This window comes from Mauremys reevesii, linkage group 8 (genome assembly GCF_016161935.1).
Source record: "Mauremys reevesii isolate NIE-2019 linkage group 8, ASM1616193v1, whole genome shotgun sequence".
Taxonomy (NCBI): Eukaryota; Metazoa; Chordata; order Testudines; family Geoemydidae; genus Mauremys; species Mauremys reevesii.
In genome coordinates, this window is record NC_052630.1 from 48,053,208 (window position 1) to 48,078,578 (window position 25,371).

At 47.6% G+C, this 25,371-nt stretch overlaps 1 protein-coding gene across 11 annotated transcripts in view; it reads right to left on the minus strand.

The window, feature by feature from the left end:
- Window positions 1–5,167: 5,167 nt before the first annotated feature.
- ADCY10 (adenylate cyclase 10) overlaps window positions 5,168–25,371 on the minus strand; it is an 86,257-nt gene continuing 66,053 nt past the window's right edge. For 9 of the 11 annotated variants that reach the window (XM_039485118.1, XM_039485117.1, XM_039485119.1 and 6 more), the window contains 12 exons: window positions 23,562–23,793; window positions 21,644–21,751; window positions 21,087–21,265; window positions 19,395–19,442; window positions 18,055–18,211; window positions 17,049–17,253; window positions 16,869–16,965; window positions 15,169–15,284; window positions 13,060–13,177; window positions 12,191–12,386; window positions 10,175–10,363; window positions 5,168–5,582 (listed from right to left, as the gene is read on the minus strand). In XM_039485118.1, coding sequence (XP_039341052.1) covers window positions 5,394–5,582; window positions 10,175–10,363; window positions 12,191–12,386; window positions 13,060–13,177; window positions 15,169–15,284; window positions 16,869–16,965; window positions 17,049–17,253; window positions 18,055–18,211; window positions 19,395–19,442; window positions 21,087–21,265; window positions 21,644–21,751; window positions 23,562–23,793 — 1,834 coding nt within the window. In that variant the 3' untranslated portion in view covers window positions 5,168–5,393. The remainder of the gene's footprint in view (window positions 5,583–10,174; window positions 10,364–12,190; window positions 12,387–13,059; window positions 13,178–15,168; window positions 15,285–16,868; window positions 16,966–17,048; window positions 17,254–18,054; window positions 18,212–19,394; window positions 19,443–21,086; window positions 21,266–21,643; window positions 21,752–23,561; window positions 23,794–25,371) is intronic. The other 2 variants (XM_039485113.1, XM_039485111.1) reach the window with 2 other exon arrangements.

The following is a 25,371-nucleotide window of genomic DNA, read 5'->3' on the forward strand; positions in this document are numbered from 1 at the left end:
ATCACGGCTTTTTTATTTATTTTCTTTCCGCTTCACCGCTTGGGGCAGCAAAAAACCTGGAGCCGGCCCTGGCCTGCACCCAGACTGCCCCACACAGAACCCTCTTACCCTCATCTGGATACCCCCCCGCAACTGAGTCCCTCTGCTCTTGGATCCTACTGCCAGGAGCAGGGCCCCAGGGTCTTTCTGTGGCAGGCATGGCCCTTGTGCTATGTCAGGGTCGGATTCAGCCTCACTGCCAAGTCCCTGTCCCAGTGGGCAGGGAAGGCTGCAGGTTATTCTCCCACCTCCATGCAGCCAGTGGCCTGTGCTCCCCACTGCCATGGTGGAGCTTCCACATTTATTTATTGTAAAAAAAAATATTGCAGAATTTAAAATATTATGCACAGAATTTGATGCAGAATTCCCTCAGGAATATGGGGTGCTGTACAGCTGTGATGGTGGGACTGTGAAGGAGGTGCTGGACAGTAGGGGATCTGTGGGTGGGGGAGCTGGACAGTACTGGTGTGCAGGGTGTTGTGCAGTTGTGGTGGGAGGTCAGCGGGAGGGGGTCTCTGGGCGGGGGGTGCTGGGCATAGGGGGGGGAGATAAAATATCAGGACACATGGGGGACGGGGGTCCGCCAGCAGAGCAAAACCAAAGCCGCTCTGCTGGCGGAACAGCGAGAGAGAAGGGAATAAAAAAAAAGCCAAGTGCTGCCAGCGGAGCAGTGAGAGAAGGAAAAAAAAAAAAGCTGAGTGCTACCCGCGGAGCAGAAAATAAATAAATAAATAAATAGGGCGAGTGCTGCCGGTGGAACGAAATATCAGGACAAATTGCGTCCCGACCAAAGATCGGTTGGGACGCAGAACAAACACCTCAATATTGGGACGGTCCCGATTTTATCAGGACATCTGGTCACCCTAGCTGGGCATAGCGGGTCTGGGGGCATTGGGCATAGGGATCTGAGGAGGAGGTCTCTGGGCAAGGGGGCGCTGGGCATAGGGATCTGTGGGGGAAGTCTCTGAGTGAGGGGGTGCTGGGCATAAGGGCAGGGCACTGGGGCAGTGTGGAAGGGGCACGCTGGCAGTGCAGGGCTGGGCAGGCCAGTGTGCGTCTTGCAGCTGTGGGTTTGTAAACAGTGCCCTTGTGCTGGACTGAGTGGTGCTACTCCTGCTGCACTGCACCTCATTGCCCCAACCAGCCCCTCACTCTGCAGACCACCCCCATCACATGCCCTATTTCCCCAGTGGGGACCCACAAATGTGTTTGGCGCCAGGCCCACAAAAAGTTAATCTGGCCCTGCCCTCCTCTGTAAGATGGAGATCTTAAAGCCATATTTAGGCTGACATTCCCAAATGTGTAACCACCTACTCCTCTACTTCCAGAATGAATGTGCATATTCTGGTTTGGTCCCATAGCACATGTATAAGCAGGGTGGCTTCTACAAACATTACCTTGGGGCTGGCATTTTCCAGACATTGTTAAATAAACATGTAGAAGATCAAAGATGTATCTAGATCAGTGGTTTTCACCTTTTCCATACAGGACCTGCTCATTTAGCAATATGGGAAGGGCAAGATGGTCCCTGATACCTGGTCACATGCCCCAGGCTGAGAACCCCGATATAGATAATATGTAGTCTCTGAAAGTTAATTCAAGAGAGTATCAAAAGGTCTCCATAGTTTTCTCAAACTTCTACGGTATTCTCATCAGTAAATACTGAAATGGGTTTTGACCCCAGTACAATGTATATTGCCACTGTTCCCCATCCCCCGCAAGAGAAATTGGCTCCCACTGGAATTCTCAGCTCAGAGGGGATGGAAGGTGGCCTCTTGGGTGTTATTTCAAGGGCATTTTTTGTTTGCTGAATATCAGAGTAATACTTATCCTGCACTGAGGGAATAAGGCAGAAACCATAATGGCAGAATTAGCTACTAAAGTGAATAACTACTGGGTATTTTTCAGTATGAAATACATTTATATTCCATACATAGAATAACCAGAGGATGGCACTGCTGTACTACCAAAATCCCTGTGTCAGTTCAGCATACAATAACACAGTGGTTCTCAAACAGGGGTCTGGTGGGCCGTTGGCAGGTTTCAGGGGTCCACTAAGCATGACCAGTGTTAGACTTGCTAGGGCGCAGGGCAGAAAGCTAAAGCCTCGCTGCACAGGACTGCAGCATGAGGCCCTGAGCTCCACGACCCGGGGCTGAAGGCGAAGCCTGAGCAACTTAGCTTCGTGGTGCCCCCTATGGCATGGAGCCCTGGGCGATTGCCCTGCTTGTTACCCCTTAAGGCCAGACCTGGCTTTTATGTGCAGTTTTGTTGGACAAATGGGCTGTGGAGTTTTTATAGCATTTTGTGGGGGCTCAGAGAAAGGTTAAGAACCTCTGCACTAACATATTGACTCATGACACAGAAACCCCTGCCCATGCACAGTTCTTTGACCACCTTTGGTGGGAACATTTTTGACCATTTTGTAGCTAGTTTGGGACACTTTTTAAGAACACATTTTAAACCATTTTGAAGCTTTTTTTAAAAAAAAACAGCTAGTTTGTATCACTTTGGGCATTTGGGGGGCAGTTTTGATCATTTCTATGTATTTTTTGTCCTCTTTTGGGGAATTTGGAAGCATTTTTAAACATTTTTGAGGGGAAGTTGTTTTCACAGCTTTTTGGCAGTTTGGAGGAAAGTTTTATTTTTCTTACCAGTTTTTTGGTACATTTAGCGTCTAAAACTTGCACAACTCTGGCACCACAAATGCTCAATTGAAGTCAAGGGGCTCATTCAGGTGCATGAAGTTAAGCACATCCTTAAATGCTTTCAGGGTGAGGGCCAAAGAGAGGAGGGAGAAAGAGTGGAATTTTTTGCAGTTGTGGTGACTGACATGTGCAGGGTTATTACTACTCTGGTTATTTACCTTTGAGTGTCATTGCTTGATAACGTCTGCACTTAAACTCCTCAGGAGTTAGAGGATGCAGTGTTGGAGAGTTTGTATATCGCCTGTGTCAAAACAGAGTTGAATGCACACTGTCCAGTATCCATTCCTCACTTTAAAATGTTTTCTCCCTCCCAGTGTGCAGACACAGATTTCTATGAGACTCCAGATGCAGACACCGATTTCTATGAGACTCCAGATTTTCAGAACTTTGATAAACTTTTTTTTTTTTCTGTTTTTCAATACTTTCATAGGGTTTTGGAACTTCAAATTTCAATGACAATTTTTCCACCAACTCTATTTCTCAGTACACCACAAACAAGAAATTTTGAATGCATGCCTTCGGCTTCTCATCTCCCATGTCTATTTCCTTTCAAAAGTTAAGATGGAGGCAGCAGCCTAGCTGAAGCAAAGTTGAAGGCCACGCGGATTAGCACCCTCATACACAGGATCTCTCTTACTGAAAGGCATCACACAACAGACTTCATGCCTTTTAATAAAATACAGAAACTAGTCATGAACAGCACCAGCTGGGGATGCCTAAAATATCTGTGGTGGGTGTGACGTTATTGACATAAACTGTGACCGTATGGATCATTGTTACAACCAAGGTCCTATAGTTACACCAAATCTTGTACAAAGGAGGTCAAGTAAGGTGTCTATGAAAAGGTTATGATTTGCTGGTTGTGATTATGCTATCTGGATGCATGTATCATTTTTTTATTTAAAGTTATAAGTATTGGCTCTATACTGTCTGTATTTCAGACTTGTGCTATGCTTCTGGGTGACACCCCAGACAATTTGGCATCAGCACTGCCTAGCCTGCTTGATGGCCCATTAAGGCCCATCAGCTATACAACTGACCCACTGAGAGAAGGCAGATACAACTTATGACTCAGCAAGGCATGCAGGGACATGCCTATGGAGGGAACTCTAAGGCTTCCAAGCCATGTGCTGGGCAGCTTGTGTTTGAAACAAAGGAAGCACAGGCCACATGGGAAGAGACTATAAAAGGCAGCTGCATCTTCTCCATTTTGTCTTCAATCCTGCTTCTTACCTCCGGAGGAACTTTACTACAAACTGAAGCTCTGCACAATGGACTGAATGACACATCCAAGCTGTGGATATACTCCAGAGACTTAACTTAAGCTGGCAGTTTATTCCATCACTGCTACAAGTCTGAACCAAGAACTTTGCCATTGCTGTATGTAATTGATTCCTTTAACCAATTTTAGCTCTCATCTATATTTCTTTCTTTTTATGAATAAACCTTTAGATCAGGGGTAGGCAACCTATGGCACGCATGCCAAAGGCGGCACACGAGCTGATTTTCAGTGGCACTCACACTGCCTGGGTCCTAGCCACCGGTCTGGGAGGCTCTGCATTTTAATTTAATTTTAAATGAAGCTTCTTAAACATTTTTAAAGCCTTATTTACTTTACCTACAACACTAGTTTAGTTATACATTATAGACTTATAGAAAGAGACCTTCTAAAAATGTTAAAATGTATTACTGGCACACAAAACCTTAAATTAGAGTTAATAAATGAAGACTCGGCACAGCACTTATGAAAGGTTGCCGACCCCTGCTTTAGATTTTAGATTCTAAAGGATTGGCAACAGTGTGATTTATGGGTAAGATCTAATTGGTATATTGACCTGGGTCTGGGGCTTGGTCCTTGGGATTGGAAGAACCTTTTTTCTTTTACTGAGGTATTGGTTTACATAACCATTTTCCCCATAAGGAGTGATGCTTGTGGTGATACTGGGAAACGAGTGTCTGAGGGAATTGCTTGATGACTTCTGGTTAGCCAGTGGACTGAAACCAAAATCCTCTCTGTTTGGCTGGTTTGGTGTACCTTAATAGTGAAGGAACCCCAGCCTTGGGCTGTGACTGCCCCACTCTAAGCATCAGAGGGGTAGCCATGTTAGTCTGGATCTGTAAAAGCAGCAAAGAGTCTTGTGGCACCTTATAGACTAACAGATGTTTTGGAGCATGAGCTTTCGTGGGTGAATACCCACTTCATCGGATGCATCCACTCTAAGCAATTTGTCCTGAATTGATACTCTCAGTAGTGTCCCGCCGTAGGTCGCATCGTTACAGTGGGTGGAGAGTTGTAGTGACTTTGTTGAAGAAAGTGCATTTTAGTTGTGAATGTTTAAAAAAAAATTAAATTAGACTTTCCTTTTTGGGAATAGCACTAGACTCTATTATAGGTTATAAAGAAATACATTACTATAATGAAGAGCTACTGCAGAGTTTAATTAACAGTAAGGAAAAAATGGTCTAAGCAAGCCACGGTGAGACATTAGAACCTACATTTACCAAAGAAAGAGATGAACAAATTTAGAGGGCTTTGCAGAGAGCAGGTGTTGTACCGTAGGAATATTTCATAAATGCTTACAAATTTGGGCAGTGCCGGTTACAAAGGCTTACAAAGTGCTCCAGTTGGGCAGAACTACATGCAGCTCAGACATCGGGGATCTCAGGTTCTGGAAAAGGATTGTTAATATCCAGTGCTGGCACCCGCAGCAAGTACTTGGTTTTATGGATCTCTGGAAAGTCTCTCTCTGTCATTCCTATTTTCCACTTGGGAAAATCTGGTGCGGCCTTCAGCCATAAGTCTTCCATGGGGCCTTTTGCAGTGAACCACCACTCCTAGGGAAAACAAAAGGGAAATGAGAGGCCAGAATGAGACTGGATCTTCAGAGACAGCATTTCCAAGATGGTCAGGAAGGGGAGAAATCTGACAAGAGCCCCCTATTCTTGCAATCGATTGCTATCTATCCCACACTGCCCCACCAGCAAACCAGGGAACAAACAGATTACGGAAGTTGCAATTTGACCCTTGGTTCCCAGCTGGCTTTGGGGAAGGAAGTAATCTGCATCATTCATGCCTAAACCAGGCAGGATCTCTTCCCCTTCCATGCTGGCTCAGCACTGCTGGCTGGTGTGTTGGATTCCCTGCCCCTATGTAGGAAGGGAAGTAGGACCCCATTGAAACTACTCAGCTCCCCATGCTGTGACCCATGATACAGATAGCCCACACAGGGATGTTGAGGCCCCTTAAGCCCCTTTACTTATGCCCTTTTAGGGTGTAAGTGAATGGTTTTCATTTGATGATTTACTCATGCTTCACGCTACAGAGGCGCTATACTGGAAGTATAAATATTGTAGTGACTTATCTTTCTACAAAATACTTTATTGCAATAAAGCAGGCTAGCTGCCTTTACAATGATGACACCAGAACAAAACCATCAAACCACAGAACTGTCCTCCAAGATGATAAAAATGCATCTTGCAAGGTGAATTGTTCTCTCAGTTTGCCACCAGGGTGGAATTTCTCAAGCTAGGCTGGCAGAGCCTGTGGTTGGAAAGGCCGATTCCAAACTCAAGTCTTCCACATTTTGTATGGCAGAGTACTGTAAACAAGGAGCCGGAGAAGGATCTTACTCAAGTGGTTAGAACTCTACCTGTGTCCGTCTGGGTCTGGAAAAAGTTCTCAGACATCCATATTTCAAATCCCCTCTCTTCCTGGGGCATGTCCTTCTGATGAAGGTAGTTGGCCATGGTTTGTATGCCATCCTAGCTGTAGATTTCCCATACTTTTTTTTCCCCTTCTCCTCCAACTGTGATTGGACCAAGCATATTTCTGGCCAATGTCTTGCTAAAAGGCCAATCGCAGGTGCTTCCTGGCCCCAAAGCTGTCAGCCTATTAGTATTATTATTTTTATTTGTATTGCCTCATTGTGCTAGGTTCTGGACAAACAGAACAAAAAACCATCCCTGCCCCAAGGAGCTAACAATCTAAGACAAGAGTCAACAGGTGGATACAGACAGACAGGGGAGCACAAGGAAACAGTGAGACAATATTGGTTAACATGGTAGACTGTGGTCTCAAAGCACTTGGCATCATGGCAAAGGAGAGTTTTAACTTCAGTGCCCTCACTGGCCTTTGTTGTCTTGGTCCAAAACAGAACTGTGCAGTTGGGGCCATGGTAGAAGGTCCTGTTAAGACAAACCAACTAGTTTTGAGTTTGTGTCCATAGTAAGCCATCATACCTTTCTTAGCCTAATACTTTCAAGGGATGAGACAAATGTATCCATTTTGCTTCACTTCTAAATTTCAAACTATACACCCCAGCCATTTGCTCCAATCAGCTCCCTGGGCAGGAGAAGAAAATAGGCTCTGTCAAGAAACACAAGAGCTACATTAGAGCACTGGCTTTGAGATATTTTCTGACATTACCTCACAAGAGTGGGTTAAAATTAGGTCAGGAACTAACACTGTCAATGGTAAAACTCTTCCAGTAAGAATGCTTGTCGCTGTTATACGTCCATTGCTCCTGTGGTTGCCTTCACTTGTTCCATGTCCTGTCTATATGAGGAGTGTATCGTGAAAGCGCATATTACCGTGCACTGATTTTCATGCATCGCAGGCATGCTACAATCTGGCAGTGTCTTCCAGTTATACCAGCCTCTTTGCAGGTGCTTCAGGGCACATGGCCCAGCAGATACGTTGTCATGTAGGTGTCTTGGCCAGAGTGCACTAAATCTTTAGTAATGCTCCTGTTTTTAAGTCTTTCTGCATTGCTGCTTGTGGGCCTTTTACATTTTTCTCTGCTTGTCTGACATCTGACAACAGCCAGCTGCTGTTCATCAGAGACTGGGCATTTCTGTCCCTATTGGGAACAGTAGGCCAAGCAACCAGAAGGTGTGGGGTCAAGAAAAGGAAATTGGGGTGGGGACTGGGTGTGCTGGGACCTACTGACCATGCGATGGAGGTGTAGGAAGGAAGAAGGGAAAGAGGGGAAGGGTGGCTTGTGCAGGGCTCTTACAAACACACACTCAGGAGAATCTGGGAATGCATTCCCTTCCCAACCCAAATCAGACCCCATCGGTACATTTTCACAACTATAAAGTAGCTTACCAGATCTGAATGGCATTTCTCCTGCTCTCCAGGGTTGAACCTGCAGCTGTCTCAGGAAGCACTTCATCAGATTCCTCTTCCCCCTGGCACTCAGAGGCCTTCTCCTCTATCGCTCTCATAATGCAGTATCCAGTACAGGGAATGTCCATCTCTGCCAGATGCTGGGAAATGCCATCATATATACACCTTCCCTAATTGCTGTGATCATGTGGTACCACAGGCTCTGGCCCTGTCCATAAGGCAGTGAGTATCCTGATGTTGGTGCTGGCCAGCTGGCAGCCTAGTCAGATGATCCAATGAGGCATTGTAGAGATCAGCAAATCAATCATCAGAAGAAGCCTGCCACTGTGGAAGCACTGTGCAGCTAGGGGCCACTCATGTGTGCTGCACTGTTTGTACAAGTAGGTGGGTCCTGGCCAGGCTGACTCCTGGTCAGTGGAATGCAGACAAGTGACCAGTCAGGGCACCTCTGCAGTATGGGATTGCACTGGGAGGTCCATTTGCACTCTTTGGGCTAACACAACATTGCCCTCTGCTCACCATGACACTGAAAACGACTGAGGCTCGATCAAGGTGGACCTCAAAAAAAACAGGTGACTCAGCACAGTCTATAGCATAATAGAAACCCAAGTGTGTGTGTAGATGTGGAGCATGTTACAGCCATGCTAGGGAGAACATGCTATGTTAACCACAACAAGATTGACCAAGCCATGATGGGCAGGCAGGTGTAGACAGATGCATGGACAACATGAAAAGGAGATTTAATTTTGCAAATATAAAGTTTGCACTAGAGAGAAAACCACTAGACCCCTAAAAATGATGGTCCTGTAGATCTTCCATCAAAATTTACTCCAAAGCACAAGTTCCAGGAGGCACAGAGCAGGAAGCAATGTTATTTTGGAATGGTTGGACGTGTACTAGAAATGGTCCTAAACCTGTTAAATGTTTTGAATGGGATTATATGCTTCTTAAACCATAGCCCTGAGAATCAGTCCAGTGATGTCAAGGTAAGTACTGTGCACACAATACTGAGTAAGACACTTGGGTTGAAATCTCAGGCTGCATCTCACTCCCCAGCTTGGCAGATGTGGGCTTGTCTACACTTACCAGGGGATCGACGCACGGTGATCAATGCATCAGCGGTCAGTTTCACAGGTCAAGACCTGCTAAATCGACCCCAGATCGCTCTCCCGTTGATTCCTATACGCCACCAGATCAAGTAAGGGGAGCCGATGGGAGAACATCTGTTGACATTGCGTAGCATGGACTTTGTGGTAAATAGATCTAAGCTACATCGACTTGAGTTATGCTATTCATGTAACTTAAACTACGTAGCTTAGATCGACTTTTCCCTGTAGCATAGACAAGGAGTACTGCAGAATAACCCTGGCAAGAGCTGGAAGCCTATTTGTTGGGTTTTGTAAATAGTCACCACTGCAGGGTAAGCAGTAGCACAGTTAATAGAGTCCTTGAGAGATTCTGTTCCATTCTGTTGGAGGAGAGTCCTGATGATGTGGGTGGGTGTGGACATACACAACAGGGTGAAGGATCAGGTGCTGTGCATGCTCCTCCCCAAGCCTGGTCCCCAAATGTCATGCCAACCCCAGGCTATCTGAGAATATACCACAAATGTTAGTGGAAGTTAACAGTTAGGTAGGCTTGGGGTGTATGTCACAGTGGTGGGGCAGTTCCCCGCCCCTGTCAGGAAGGAGTTAAAGAGCTCCTCCGGCATAACCAGCCTCAAGCCAGTGCAGCTGTAAGGCTTGTCCAGCCTAGGTATGGGGAGGGGGGGCTTAAAAAGGAGGATCCCCGCTCAGTTTGGGGCAGCACTCTGAAGGACTAGGACTGCAGTGCAGTGGTCCCTGACTCCCAGAAGCAGGGGTTGCTGACTGGGGAAACAGCTGGAGAGCATTGCCCACCCAGGCCCTTGCAGAAAGGAGAGGGGCTGATACTTTTGCCCTTTTTTTGCTCTCTTTTTCTTTGGCTTCCCAAACTGTTTGTTTCAGCTACTTTAATTCCTCCTACCCCTGGGCAAGGGGGCAGAGGCTTTAAACAGCACTGGACTCTGCCACAGGAACAGTGCCCACCCTCTCCCCCAAGGGGTGCTAGGGAGGTATAGCCTACTGCAGGCACCCAACAGCTCCATCCAGGATTTCAATCATTTGCCTTCACCACCCCTCCCTTGACTTTATCTATATTGCAGCCATTGACCTGTAGCCAGCTCCACTTTCTTCTAGGGAATCCTAAATCCCTTCCCAGAGACCAGCTCATCTGGTGCCCAAAGGAAAGAGCTTTCAGATTACCAGCTCTCAGGACTTACATTGCTGATCTCCAGCCAGGATTTCTCCAGGAGGTTTCCATATATGTCACAGAGTTGGAATGCTTGGGATAGGTAGATTTGGCTCTGTTCTTCTTTGCCCAACACCAGGAGGATATAGGCTTTCAGGTGGTAAACCCTAGGGTAATAGATAGGGCTTGTGGAGCATCGAGAGAGAACCTGGTCCAAGTCCTAACAAGAGAACAATTGAGATTCATGTCAGGATGACATCCCAGAGCTTTGAGATCCCTTTGCAGGAATACAGTGTGCCTGAGCCAGCTAGAAAGAAACAGGAAACCTGCAGAGACATAGAAAGTAGCAGGGGTGAGATGAAAACCAGAAAGATTCAGACTGTATGAACTTGTCTTGATCATGCACTTAGGCAGCACTCACTAAACTTGGCTTTGCAATAGTCTCTTATCCGACCTACAGGACAATTCCTCTTTGGGACCTGTGCACTCTCTGTGTGGCTGATTTCTCTTCTACCTCCTGTCCAGAGGCCTAAAGATACATTTCTTGCAAAGTGAGTGGGATGGAGACCAGGGGACATCTGGCACAGCCTTAATAGCATCTTTTTCCACATCTCACAATGTCCAAATAATCTGTCATGGCCCTCTCACCCCACAAATGTACATCAATTACTGGCCCTGAAAACATATAGTTGAAGGGCTATGATAATGAAATACTGCTGTTTGATCAAGGGTTTCCCCCACTTTCTGAGTCCTTCTACTGGCTTCCTGCCTCTTATTGCATCAAATTCAAGTTTCTCTGTCTCCCCTACAAACTCTACAATGTAGACATAAACCTAGCTGCACAGTGCAAAAATGTCAATGCCTTCTCCCCTCCTCCCTTGCATAACTGGACACATACAAATACAGATCATCACTTTTGACCAATTTCCACATTCCACGCCAAAAATAGAAGTGTGTATGTGTGCTTTGGGGGCACTTCATTTTGTCTGGGGATTTCCCCTCCTCTCCATTGTAGTGTATTATGAGGGGAGAAGAGTTTTTGCAATTCTTGCCATCAATTTTTGGATGAATCAACTGGAAAGAAGCAAAATTATGATCAACCTCTCCCTCCACTTGGAATAGGCTTTGCATTGGTTAATGCTCATGCTGAGCTGTAGTGCAACACTGAAGGGATATCAAAACCAAACCACCACCTGAACAGCCATTAAAACCATTACAGGGGCCCGAACAGGCAACTCGGTAATTCAAGGGAGGAGACCAAGGCTAGTAGAGCTGAGTCGATACACAGGGTTGGAGTGCTGCAGGTGTCAGGACCCTGGTATTGAATCCAAATCCATTGGGTCCCTAAACGGTATCCGCAGTGTCCACGCCATGGCAGCACGCTGAACCACTACCCCTGACTGACAGCCTTGGTGATAAAGGCCTACAGCCCCACAGCAGCTAGGCCCCTGATTGGCTGGACTGACAGCATTCTCATTGGGCACCTGGACTATATGAAGACCCCAACAGGAAGAGGAAGCTGTCTGAGCAGCAGGCCGTTGCTGCCTGGACCACCTTGCTGCCCTGCTGTTTTGCCTGACCTTGCCTTGCTGCTGTATTGTCTCACCTGACTCTGCCTTACCTGACTGCACCTACCTATCTTGCCAACCCAAACCCTTGGATTGGATCTCCTGGCTACAGACCCCCTGCAAGAACTCTGACCATTGCCCCGGACTGCCTGTAATACCAATTGTCCTCCCAGTTACCAGACCACCCACATACCACTAGACCACGACTCTGGACTTCCCTAGTCTGCTTCCCATCCTGACCTATCATAATGCCCAGTGTCTGAAAGAGAGGTGTGTAAGGAAACTTGACAGATGGCTGCTCCCAATGGGCCTGATTCAAAGCCCGTTGAAACCCGTGGAAAGACTCCCACTGACATCACAGGCTTTGGATCAGGTCCTCCATGTCTAGCAGCCACCAGGAGATATCCAGCCTCCATTTGCAAATGTATTGCATTTTACAGTCTTTCCACATAATGTGGACTTCTCCTTCTCCCTCTCACCTTTAGCGTCTTAGTACGAGTCTCCCGGACCAAATTAGGCTTTTCCTCAATGTGTTTCCGTAGCACAAGGACCTCACACTCCAAGAATTTACAGAATCCACTAGTAGCAAAGAATGAGGCGTTAGTTCTCCTCAGCAACCTTCTGGCCTTTTCAAACGGCTCCTTGAAGTTGCCCCACTGCTGAAGTCTGGCAAACCTAGATCACCAAGAGAGAGAGAGGGATCCACATAAGATTTGCTGTAGGTGATTGGACTATTGGACCAGCCAGTGGCACTGATCTATAGATGGAAAACTCACACTGCATCTAGCTACCTGCACAGTGCTATACAATGGGGAGAGGAATTCTTCCTAATGCATGCAGCAAAGCATGAGATATGATTACCACCCACTTAGATTGTACTTTGTGGGCAGTGACTGTCTCGTTGTTCTGTGTTTGAACAGCACCGAGCACAGCAGGGTACTGGTTCATGACTAGGACTCCTAGGCACAATGATGTTGATTATAATAATTTAATGCAAAATAAAGATGTTTTTACTGGACCTAAAATTATCCATCCGAGGTATGTGCCATCATGACAAAAACTTTTCAGCCACCCCCCCAGTTAAGGTGGTCTTAAGGCTCATCAACACCCCATTCAGTCCTCTAGTAGAACTGGCCCAGTTCTGCCACCCTTACTCACATTGAGAAGTACCTGATCAGCCAAGTAGTCACACTGATTTCAACAGGACTCGTGGACTAAGTTGCTATTCAACATGAGTACAGATGGCAGAATCCGGCCCAAAGTTTCTGAGTTCCAACCCACCATATGGCAAAATAAAGATTAAACCAGTAACACAGCAAAGCAATTTTGAGGAGACTTTGTATGTTACCAAATGGCCAGGGATGAATACAGCCCCAACATGATGCTGTTCTGAGACATAAGGATGCAGTTTTTTTCATTGCGCTGTATGAATTCCAGGCACTCTTTAAATGACTTAAATGAAAATCCTGTAAAAGAAATTTGCATTAGAAAAGCTGTTTCCCCTTCTGGTGGGGGTGTATTTCCCTATTCTAAAACTACCATAAGTACAAAGATAGTCAAGAGGGATCTTGGAAGTAGCTGAATTGCCTGGCAGAAAAAATCCTCAGATCTCGATGAAAATCTAAAAGGAATGCTGCAAGATTTGGGGTTTTAACTGAGCTCCTTGGGGTTGTCACAGGCTCTGTATCAGTGGTCTCTAGTGCAAGGGGAGAAACCCTGTACTGGGCAGAAAAAATGAAAGCATCATCACCCAAGCATGCAGTTCACTATTAAACTGCCCATGTTTCTGTAACACTGACAGACCCCAATTGACGGCAGCTGGGATAGAATCTGAGACCTCTGGAGCTTGGTGCATGAGCCTCTACTGCATGAGCTAAAAGCCAGCTGCCTGTTAGCTAAGGTTGTGGAGCAGACTCATACTCCTGCTCTAAGTGGTCTCAGTGCCACTAGATGGGACAGAATACCACACTCAGGAGGTGTGTGGGTTACATTTGTTCTCCACAATGGATGCAATGCAGGGATGGGCAAAGCAATTCCTATGTTGTGGAGCAGCAGCAGTCCTTCCATAAGGAAGGTTGCCACTTGGATCCCATTATCCATCCCTCTCTCTCTAAAAGGAGGGCCTCCTTAAACTACAGAGCATCCGACGAAGTGGGTATTCACCCACGAAAACTCATGCTCCAATACGTCTATTAGTCTATAAGGTGCCCAGGACTCTTTGCTGCCAGAGCAAAAAGAGAGTTTCAAATTCTTCCAACTTTTTTGCCACTTTTGTAGGGGAAAAAAGCCAAATAACCACAACCAAAAACCCAAAGAGAATTGGCTTCAGCAGATCACTGCCTTTGATCACAATTGTGAGAGTAACCTTGCCTACAATAGGTTATTTATCACGTTTAACAGATACTCCAACGAACAGACATTCCTACACTGGCTAGCTTGATGTAGCATGTAAAAGGACTGCTGGAGCCCTAGACTTTCACTGCAAGGAAAGTCTCTAGCCCTTTCTCTTGCAGAAGCAGGGCTCACAGCATAGTCAGATCAGTAGAGAGGCTAGACTTGTCCAAGAAAAAAGGTTTCTCACCACCAATCAAAGGTTCACAAGGGTGTTCTCCCTTCTTGCAGACCTCAGGAAACCCACTGTAAAGTGGTGTGAAGTGACCACTTCATCTCCCAGCCAAGCCCCCTGCTCTCACCCAGTCCCCTCACTTTGTGGCTTTCTGAAGTCTGTACGAAGGCAGCTGTGATCCTGGAGACCTTAGGCCAGGTCTACGATTCAATGTTTTACCCGCCTAGTTAAGTCAGTTAGGGGAGTGATTTTTTTAATGAGATAGCTATGCCAGCCAACGCCCTAGCATGTAGCAGCTATACTGGGTGGGGAAAGGGCTTTTGCCAGTACAGTTTATGTCATTCACAAAACTGGTATAAGCTGTACCAGCCAAAGAACTTTTAGCTGGTATAACTGCATCTCTGTTAGCAGGGTTTTGCCAATTCAGCCATACTGATATAGTAATACTGGCAAAGGTTTTAAGTGTACACAAGGCTTTAGATGTGCAGAGTGCCCGGGGGCTAAAAGGAGCAGGGTGATTGGGGTACAGATGAGGGGAATTCCTCCATGCGGCTGACTGAAGTCTGCAGAACCCCAGTTAGCCTTAGGAGATTTGTTAGCCAACTTTACAACCTCCCACTCCCATTATAAGGCTCCAGATTTGTATGAGAATATCCCAAAAGCTTCAACATTTACACAGATATCAACATCCCCTCATCGGAGCTACAACCCCTTTTCTGTTAAACCTTTTAACTCTCTTCTTTAAAAGCATGTCAATTGCAGTTTAACCACAAACGAGATGCCAGAATGGCACCACCATTTTTTGGCAGTGTTGACATGGCGACCGTCCCTGTCCAGGAGTATCTTTGCTAAGCAGGCCATTATCTGTTGTCCTCATCACCCAGTACTTACCAGCATAAAGCAAGAGTTCTAAACAGTAAGAAAAGAAACAAGCCATCTCAATGATTCTCTCCTCCTCAACAGCCAACTCCTCCAGCCAGCTCAGTACTTGAACACAGTCTTGGTACCTAGACATCATGGAGAATTATTGCATGACTCATTTTATTCTGAGGTGTTTCTCCCCTATCCCTTTATTTCCTTTCCTCTTTCCATGTCTCATTCTCTATCCTCCCATCCATCATTCCACTCATATATCTATCCTATTTTTCTCTCCAAGGATCTTTGGTGAACAAGCTTATAGAGAAGGGCTTCAAGGATGCCCAACAAGACACTGAGTGGATAGAGACGTTCCGCTGTGGTCCTTCCCAGGTGCGCAGAGTATCCCTATGTGCATATAAGTGTCTGCAAGGTCCACTGTGGAGAGCTAGTTGCCTTTCCAGCTGGTCATTGACAAGGAAAAGCACCAGGAGCAGTGCATATAGAAGCCAGGTGGCCAACCTATTACAATAGATAAACATGCCCCAGCAGAAGGAACAGTTGTGAGAACAAGTCTGTTCAGGAAGCCACTGTGGCTCAGAGAGAGTTCTTATAGACCAGGGGTAGGCAACCTATGGCACGCGTGCCGAAGGCGGCACATGAGCTGATTTTCAGTGGCACTCACACTGCCCGGGTCCTGGCCACTGTTCCGGGAGACTCTGCATTTTAATTTAATTTTAAATGAAGTTTCTTAAACATTTTAAAAACCTTATTTACTTTACATATAACAATAGTTTAGTTATATATTATAGACTTATAGAAAGAGATCTTCTAAAAACTTTAAAATGTATTACTGGCACGCAAAACCTTAAATTAGAGTGAATAAATGAAGATTCGGCACAGCACTTCTGAAAGGTTGCTGACCCCTGTTATAGACAGATGTCTAATAAGAGACAGACCAGTCTTCTAATCTGCCAGGGGTGGGAAGAAATAAGGCTTCCACATGACTTCAGTTGACACTTCTGAGCCATGTGACAGAGGTACCTGTATCCCAAGTATGGGGATCCAAACTGCCTCCTCATGAGGAAGAAATTCACTTCAGAAGAAAAGTACCAGCCAACCAAAGCAAAAAGCCAAACTTAGCCTGTTCATACTTCCTCACTTCCTGGCTCCATAGACCAGGGAGGTCCTGGTCGCCCTCATAATGTGCCTCCCACCTCTTTCTGTCAAGGGCACATTGTTATCATCGATAGTAATTCACATTAAGAGCTGTTAGGTATGGCTCAGTATTATCCCTCCATCTCCTCCTTGGTCAGCCATGAGGCCGGACACCATAAATAGGGCCCTGTGTAAATCACATTTTCGTGGAGGGCATGGAAATCGAGAAAATGCTCCCAAACCATGATCTTTTACATATTTTTCCTTACAATTGACTAAATGTACTTGTCAAATTCATTCCTTACGAACTGTTGGGAATTTTCTAAAAAAAAAAAAAAAAAAAAAGGATTTATACAGGGCCTTAAACATAAAGATGTCCTTCCTAGAGACACTTCCTAGAGACACTGGTCTGTCTTCTGTCATTGTAACCACATGCCTTGCCCACTGAAGTCATTGGGATTTCTTTATATTTACTATACTTGGGTCTCTATCGACCTCCCACAGTGCCTGATTAGATTTCTTCTCCATACACCATTCTCCTTAGCCAATTCATATGGGAACATAAATTTGCATCATACCTGATGCTCAGAAAGAGAGCTTTGAAGAGCATGCAGAGAACCAGAGAGTCCAGCTTCGGTTTCTTCAAACGCACACACATTTCATGAGCTCGATAGCCTGTGGAGAAAACAAATGTATTAAGTGTCTCTCCCTTAATACTGACACCTTCTCTTCACAGTATATGATGAAAGCAGACTTACCTAATTGAATAGATAGGGGCAGGTTACCCAAGCAGAGCTTCATATAGGCCAGTGATTGTGCTAATTTAACTGTTGTTAATAGCCCTCCTCCGATAACCTGTAGGTGAGAGCTACGCTGGATGGCCATCAGCTCATATTTCATCCATTCATCTTGGTAACCCATCATCTGGCAGCAGAGTGACAATTCCGTATAGGATGAAATGATCTAAAATGTTCAAAACAAGAAAAAACAAGAGCCTGAAACTGTTGACTGAATCGTTATCTGGTATAGGCTCAAAAGGGACAAATGGATAAACCAGAAACCCCCACGTTTATTTGTTCCTTTTTCTCTTACAATACTGACCATTAAAAAAAATTAGGATTATTCATACTAACACTTATTATGCTCATGTCTAAAGGCTCCAGTCTGGATTCCCACCCCTCCCCCCGTGCTAGGTATTGTACAGGCACAGAATATAAACTAGTGTAGATGAAATTAGCAATAGCTTAAAAATCAGAACCAACCTAAACTGTTACAATAAGAAATAAATGAAACTGAACCTCAGATCAACTCTTTTGGGAAGCTTAAAAAAGCTCAGCGAACTTTATTTGTTTGTCGTTTCACCATGTCTCTGCCTCCCTAGTTCTTTTCAGAGGCAGAAGTGCTGCAACATGACAAGAAAGAAGACCATGGGCATGTTTTACCAGCCAAGACAGAAAGAAGCAAGGTATGCTGTAAATCTGACAAGAAAGCTGGTTTTCCATGAGATTTCCAGCCCCAGAGGCTTAGACAGTGTGAATGAGGTTCAGAAAAACATCAGAACATTGGGATGATTATCCACAGCAAGCTTTTATAGGTCAACCCATTGCTTGTTGAAATCAGATACCTGCTCCATAATAGTCAGGACTCCTCAATCCCCTTTGGGCAAGGTGTGTCCTGTCACCACAGTTATTTCCAGTGCTGCTAGTTACTTCCTCTTCTTTGGGGGCACGAGGAGAGGGTTCCCAGTGGTGAAGGTGGACCCACCTGGCTCTCATCATCCGATTCCTCTGCTGAGTTCACCTTCATGAGTGCTGCCAGGTGACAGAACTTCTTGCTGTTTGTAGCAGTGTCCAGGCTGAAAAGTTGCCACAATAAGGAAAGGCAGTGGCCCTGCTGGTACAGGACAGCTAATTTCTTCTCCCTGTCACACAAGACACATCTTTAGCCAGAGCAGATCACAGCAGCACAAAGATCTCACTATCGCTACTAATTAAATAGAGAGTGGGGGTGGGAGGAGGAGGAGGAGGTGGGATCCTGAACTGGACATTTCTTCCTCCTCCTAGGAGAGGAGGCATGGAGGATTTCAGGGCAGGAAAGGGGAATAGAAGAAATAGCAATCGGATGATGGGGTACCAGTTGGGGGAGGGTCAGTCAGCGAAGGGGTGGCATTGTGGGGGAGGTGGACGTAGCAGCAGGGAGGTTGAGGGTACCTGTGGGCATTGGGAAGGAAGTGGGACATCTGCTTCCCCACTTTGGCTGGCTGCGGAAGGGAGCAGCACAGAAGAACCTGAGTCTGCTTTATACAGCAATGCTGAGAACCCTCCCCCTTCCCTGGCCACTACAGATCAGCTGTTAGGCTCCAGCCAGGGGGGGATTAACAATTGTAGCCCTGTGCCAGTAGGGGTTGCTCTGTCAGCAGAGGGGAGCAGGAAGGTCTTAGCCAGGGCATGAGGGAGCACCACTGGCTGGGTCAGACACTTCTTCCCCACCATCCCGCAAGCACGGAGGGGCACAGTTATGGGGAGGATCAGAGGGGATAGCTGTGAGGGGGATATGGGGAAAGCCATGCTAGTTGGCATTTTTCTTAAAGCCCCAGCTCCTGGAGTCATGGGATCACAGAAAGCAGCAAACGAAGTGGGTATTCACCCACGAAAGCTCATGCTCCAATACATCTGTTAGTCTATAAGGTGCCACAGGACTCTTTGCTGCTTTTACAGATCCAGACTAACACGGCTACCCCTCTGATACATGGGATCACAGGAGAACCTTGGCTGCCATTTATTATTTCAAAAGAACAAGGTTCATGTTGTGAAGAAAAACTTGAGAGACTGGTGATCTTCGGGGAAGGGAAGCCAGAAGGGATGGGGGAGAGGAAAGAGACTGGAGTGGGAGGCTGTTTGGGGCACAGAGAACAAGGGGGCTGGGGCAAGAGGGAGAGAAGGAGTGGGTGTGGGGAAAGCAAGAGGGGAGACTGGGAACTGAGGGAGAAGACTCGTGGCATGCAGAGCACCACAAGCTGGCTTGGGGGGAGCTATTGGGGAGTCTCGACGGATTTCACATGGAGAGAAGTTTGGAGCGGGAAGGAGGGTGAAAGCTCAGCTCACCATCTGGAGACTGCTGCAGTGTAAGCTGGGAGCCTTCCACTGGGGACACTGTAGGGGAGGCCAAAGTAGGTGTTGGGTGTTTTATTGAGGGGTATCGGATGAAAGGCAGTTATGCTAGGACATTTTGGTGATCCAGGAAGGAGGGTGGCTTCATGGCAGGGAATTACTCTGTCCATCTCCCCCACCAATGGGGGTAAGAGGTGAATGTAATGGGGGGGGGAGTTGTTGCAGCAGGAAGGGGGGTCCAGCAGACAGGGGCGCTCTAGGCACCAGCAAAACAAGCTGGTGCCTAGGGCGGCCAAATCTAGGGGGCGGCAGGCTGCGCCGGCGGACCTGCCGCAGTCATGCCTGCGGGAGGTCCACCGGAGCCCCGGGACGACCGGACCGGCCGCAGGCCGGACAGCGGCGGGGGCGCGCGTCCCGCGGCGCGGCGGGACCGCCCGCCGGCATGACTGCGGCAGCTCAAGCGGAGCCGCGGGATCCGCGAACCGTCCGCAGCCGCGGGGGGTCCAGCCGGGCCACGCAGGACCAGCGGACCCTCTGCAGTCATGCCCGCGGGAGGTCCGCTGCTCCCGCGGCTCTGGGGCGCCTCCCGCGCATGACTGCTTGGGGCGGCCAAAACTGTAGAGCCGCCCCTGCCAGCAGAGATGGGGAAGAAGGTGAGCAGAGGAGGAGGGTGGCAGCAGCATGGGGATATGATGAGGTATGTTGGGGATTCCTGGGGGAGAGATGAGACAGCCTGACTCCCCCCTGGTGCCTCAACCCAAATTCCTTCATCCCACCCGTCAGGGCCTCACCTACCCCTCCTGGAATCCAGCCTTTTCCTGCTCACTTGTTTCCCCATTCCTGAAATCCCCCTGCTGGACAGTCCGTCACTACCTCACCTTCACCCCCAAGCACCCCATCTTCAGACTCCCCTTCTCCCCTCCTGCCTTAACCCTTCACCTCTGCACTTCCTCCTTTCCACTGCCTTAACCCTCACCGCCCAGTACCCCGGGCTGCCTCACTGACCTCTGCCACCAACCCCTCCCTTGCTGTTCCACCACTGCCTCCCCTCCACTGGGGGTCCCTCATCTCCCCCTGCTTCCCCCTCCACAGCACCTCCCCCATTATGCACCCCACTCTGATATCTCCCCTTCCTATGGTACGTCCATCTCCTCATGCTGATACTCCCACCGCCTCACCTCTCTGTCTATCTGTTTGAATCCCCAACAACACTATCCCACACAGCCCAAAGGGTCTCTCCATAACACCAGATGCTTTTCCTTGCTTCCTCTGCCCCCATTGACGCCAAAGCCCATGGCTCCCAAAAAAGCATTCCCATGATGAGGCTGGTTAGCAAGGACAGGCCAACATTTGGAAATAATGCCTTCAGCAGTAGCAGGGAGCATAAAAATATTCTCAGAAGCAAATGCATTTCTTTGCAATTGATTCCTGTTTTCCAAAATAAATGCTTTGCTTTAAAGTACTGTACCATTGGGAATGCATGTATCTGTAATTCCCTCTTCACTAGAGTGTGTAAACACCACTTTTTTAAAGCCCCCACTCTTCACATGCTTAATTTGAAGCATGCGAGTTACATGCTTCAAATTAAGAATGTGCTTAAGTGTTTGCAGGATCGAGGTCTAAATGACAACCAGGGACTAAGGTAAAATCCACCCAACTTGGTTTTACTCCAGTTCTACTTCCTACCCTTTACTGCGACTATACAAGAATTGCTGCTTCTTCTGGTGAGACGCATGCTTTGACACTTCCAGCAGAGTCTTAAAAAAGACTCCAATCAAGTTAAATGGGAATCTTCTGTTTAATAAAATCAAAGCCTTCCTGATAAATTTCTTTGCCAAATCCATTTGGCCCATGTTATAACAGACCTGCAGAGGGGAAGGGAGAGTGAGACAAAGACTGTTTGTAACATTATCAGCCAACTGCATGCTCCGAAATGGTGGGGCTCTCAGCTGCCATTTTCTAGCATGACATCAATGCTGGAGCCAAAGGCGGAGGTGGGTTGGGTTAAACGTCATCGAAACTGTTGTGTCCTCCACCCCTCATTTAAGATAGATGTGAGAGACAACTCAGTGGCCCCACCTAAGCCAAAGGGGCCTGCGAGCCCATCCAGTACTTTGGACTTTTAGTTTCGGATGAGGTTGTATGGACATAGGAGGGAGACACAGGAAACCTGCAATCATCTTCTATGGATGGCCCCAACCAGATACATAAAGAGGTTCCTCAATGTCTTGCTGTCTCTTTACCTCACCCTTCAGGCTGTAGAAGGTAGCTTCCTCAAACTGGTTAATTACAGTCGCTCTGAGATCCACCGATTTGATCAGATTCTCTGCTGTATTCAAATTGCTAAAGGCCTTAAGCAAAGCAAACCGCAGAGAAGGGTAGGTGACCATTGTGCCACACACTTTCTCCAACCCCACCACCCACTGAAGAGAAAGGGCTGGATTCTCCAGTCTGCTACGGCCACTGCAAGCAGCCAGAGATGGCCAGTGGAGAATCCCCTCTTCGCAGGTGGAGGCAGCAATGTGTCTCCTGCCCCCCTCTTCCCACGCCCTGTGGCAGAGGAAGGAGGGAGTGTTCTGAGGGCAAGGTGTGAGCAGAATGGGGTCATGGCAAAGCTTTACGCCTGATCTTCCACTGATAGAAGCCTAAGCTAGGGCTTCCCTCGTGCAGCTATCGCACACCAGGGCAACACGGCACTGAATCACGGAGCTGCGGCTGTGCACCCCGTCTCTTCGCCACCCTAGCTGTGCTCACACAGGGGTGAATCAAGCCACAAAGCAAAGGGAGCTCTCTTCACTCTGTCTAGGACAGCAACATTGCTTTCTTTCCCCTTGGAGTAACCCAGGAGCTGCTGGAGCTGCCTGCAAAGCTGGGACATAATGCCCATGGGTTTCTTTGGCTGAATGTATGGAGGAAATGTAGTACTAAAGGACTGATGGCACTGAGTCCCAGTCACCCTTCAACCCCCCACCACACACACACGCCACCACCCTCCACGCAGCCCTGCCAATGCACCTTACTCCTGACCTGTGTACCACCTCCTCCAGGCTATTCCAGTCATGGGCCCCTTCCATAGCTCGGTAACAGAAGCACCCCATCTCTCCCATGAGCTCTCCATGGTAGAGATTGCTAATTCATAGGATGATTTTTGTCATATGACTAAATGTCACCCAGAGACTACGATGGGCCTCCCAAAATCATGTCCCTAATGATCTCCTTATCCTCCCCACCACCATCCCCTGTGCCCCCAGCCTCTAGAGGACTGGGGCTAGTGCCCTAAACCACCATGCCTTTGAACATTCCTCACTTCCCTCCCAATACTATATTCACTATACTGAGGGGTTGCGTGAAACCGCCTGGAGGCTGGTGCATGTGATAGCCAGCCTTCACTCCGGCCAAATGTGTAAGGCACTCAGCTCTTTTCTGGAACAGACATCCAAAGCAATAGGAGCCTCCCCCAAAAACGCAGGCCACGGGCAAAGCTGGAGCAGGAGTTGATCCATGTGACCTAAGCAGTTTCCTGGGAGTCTGATAACAAAAATAGGGCTTGGGATTGACTGGACCGCACAGGCATGTGTGGGTGTGAGAAACACCACAGAAAGACACAGAGAAGGCAGAAGAAAGCCAGGACAGCCACAGAAGGACTTGTAGCATGACCCTGAGAAAAAGGTGCGGGTGCGAGAGCATTTGTCAGAGTGCTGTCTGGAAAGAAGCTTGGATCTGTGAGCAATTAACTGTCTCCAGCTGTTTGAGTCCTACAGTGTTCAGGGAAACAGAACTTTATGTACATTCCTTGTAAATCAAGAGGATTGCATCAATGAAATGCCTGACTCAGCTTCTCCTTCTAACAGAAACAACCCACAGGATCCCAAATTTTGACTAAAAGCTCAGGTCAAAAGGGGTAATAATATTAAACCGTATGTATGCTTGTAATCTCTCATGTGCTATGTCTGTGACATTAAAATCCTGTGCCACAGCTCAGGGTCTCTAGCAAAGTAGGAAGGAGAGGCAAGGGAAATGTAGGGCCTAACATTACCATTCTGAAAGAACACGTGTTCCTAGATGAAATCTGGGATAGCCTGCTAATATGGGGAGAAGTAAAAGGGAGACCAGGGGAAAGGACATGAACTCGCATGTGATCAAGGGAGCAAAGCAGCTCACCATGTAGTTGTTTGACAGATGTAAGTAAGCAGCTGCACACTCCAACAAGTAATACAAGGCTCTGGCATATTCTCCCATCGCCACGCAGTGCCGGGCCAGGGGCACAAAGACAGACTCCACGATCTCTTCACATTCGCAGGATCCCAAGCGCCGGATCTTCTCCCGACCCCTGTCAGACTGCTGAATGATCTCGTCCAGCCTCTCCAGAAACTCCTTCTCTATCTCTTCAGCTCTGGCCGGAGACAAGATGGCAGAGAAGGGGAAGGATTCCCGTGTCACAAGGCTTTCTTGTGGGTCTGCGTGCACGGTGTTTGGTAGAATTCACAGTTCTAATTCCCTGGTGCTGTTTTTATGTTGTTCTTGTGACCCAGGGGACGGTGCTCTCTGTCCCTAAACTCCTAGCCCCTCCTGTGCCTTTATGGCACCGTTCTGGAGGAAGACTGTGGCATTCCTTTATGCAGGGCAAGTTTAAGGCAATCTGCGGCTCTTGGCACACCCCCACATGGGTCTTGTGGCCACTAGAGGGTGGACATGTGGCAATGGTCCCTCACCACCACCTCCACCAGACATGGCAGAGCCCCCCTTCTCCCTGGGCCATGCCCTGTCTGCTGTGGGGTGGGCTCAGGCAGCTTCCTCCCTAGCTACAGTGGCTGCTGCTCCCCTACAGGCTCAGGCAGATGTCACATCCCTGTATCAGTTACTCTCCCTTCTGCTTTTTCAAGTTTTTTTTTTTTTTTTTTTGCAAGGGCTGGAAACAGATTTCTTTAAAATGAAAGCTGAGATGCAGACATCATTGCAGGGTTTCTGGAGGGAGCCCAGGCCCACAGCACAAGACTTGGCACCCTGTGCTTTTGGCCAGGATGCAGGCAGCCCTTTCCCTGCCTCGCTTGAGAAGACAGAATTCCATTGCCTCTGACAGCACCAGCACCTAATCCCTCCTAAACAGAATAACCTAAACCATGTCATCTTGGAAGGCTTCCTCTCTTAACACGCCAGAGAAAGCGGAGCACAAAAGTTGGCTAAAATGTACCTGACTGAACAGCAGCTTTACAAGATAACTTTGTAAGCAGGTCTGAGTACCTTACCTTGGAGAGAAAATAAATGTGACCTAATTGATTAATCTGTATCTCCTGCCCTTGGCTTATCCGCAGCAGGACTGTGAACCATAGCTGGCCCAGACAGTATGGAGCTTTCATGACTATCTGTCTTTCCCAAGCAGGACCTTGAAAATGTGAATTGATTGTAAACAGATGGAGAGATGCCTGCCTGAGTCTGCAGAGAGCCTGAAACAATCATTCTGAGAGTGTGTTCTGCCGCATCCATCTCAACCAGGGCTCCATCGACTCTGCTCTTCCATAGCTGCACAAGTTGCCATTTTTCCACGATGCCACAGAAACCACCATTTCTGCCATGGAATTCACTGTTTTGCTGCATTCAGGCACTCACCATTTTATCTTCCTGACCTGCCAGGACCTGCCTGCAGCTACCTCTTGTTCTGCAGATTTCCCCACGACAGAGAGTTATTTCAGTGTAGGCTCCCTGCATGGTTCCATGGAACCAGGGAGTGGGGAAAGCGCCAACTCCATGGAACAACACAGGCTGGTGAGCTAAGCAGGCTGGAGAACAGTACAACAGCCAAGGTCTGAAAAGATGAGCCACTAAGCTGTCTCCCAGTTTCCCACTTCCCTGGCATCCGTAGGGGAAGAGGGCTCTGGGCCAGGCTGGGTCAGGAGCTAAGGTTTGGGGTGTGGAGCCAGGCCACCCAGAGGGTGTAATGAAAAATCCATTCTTGGACTGTTGAAAATAAACA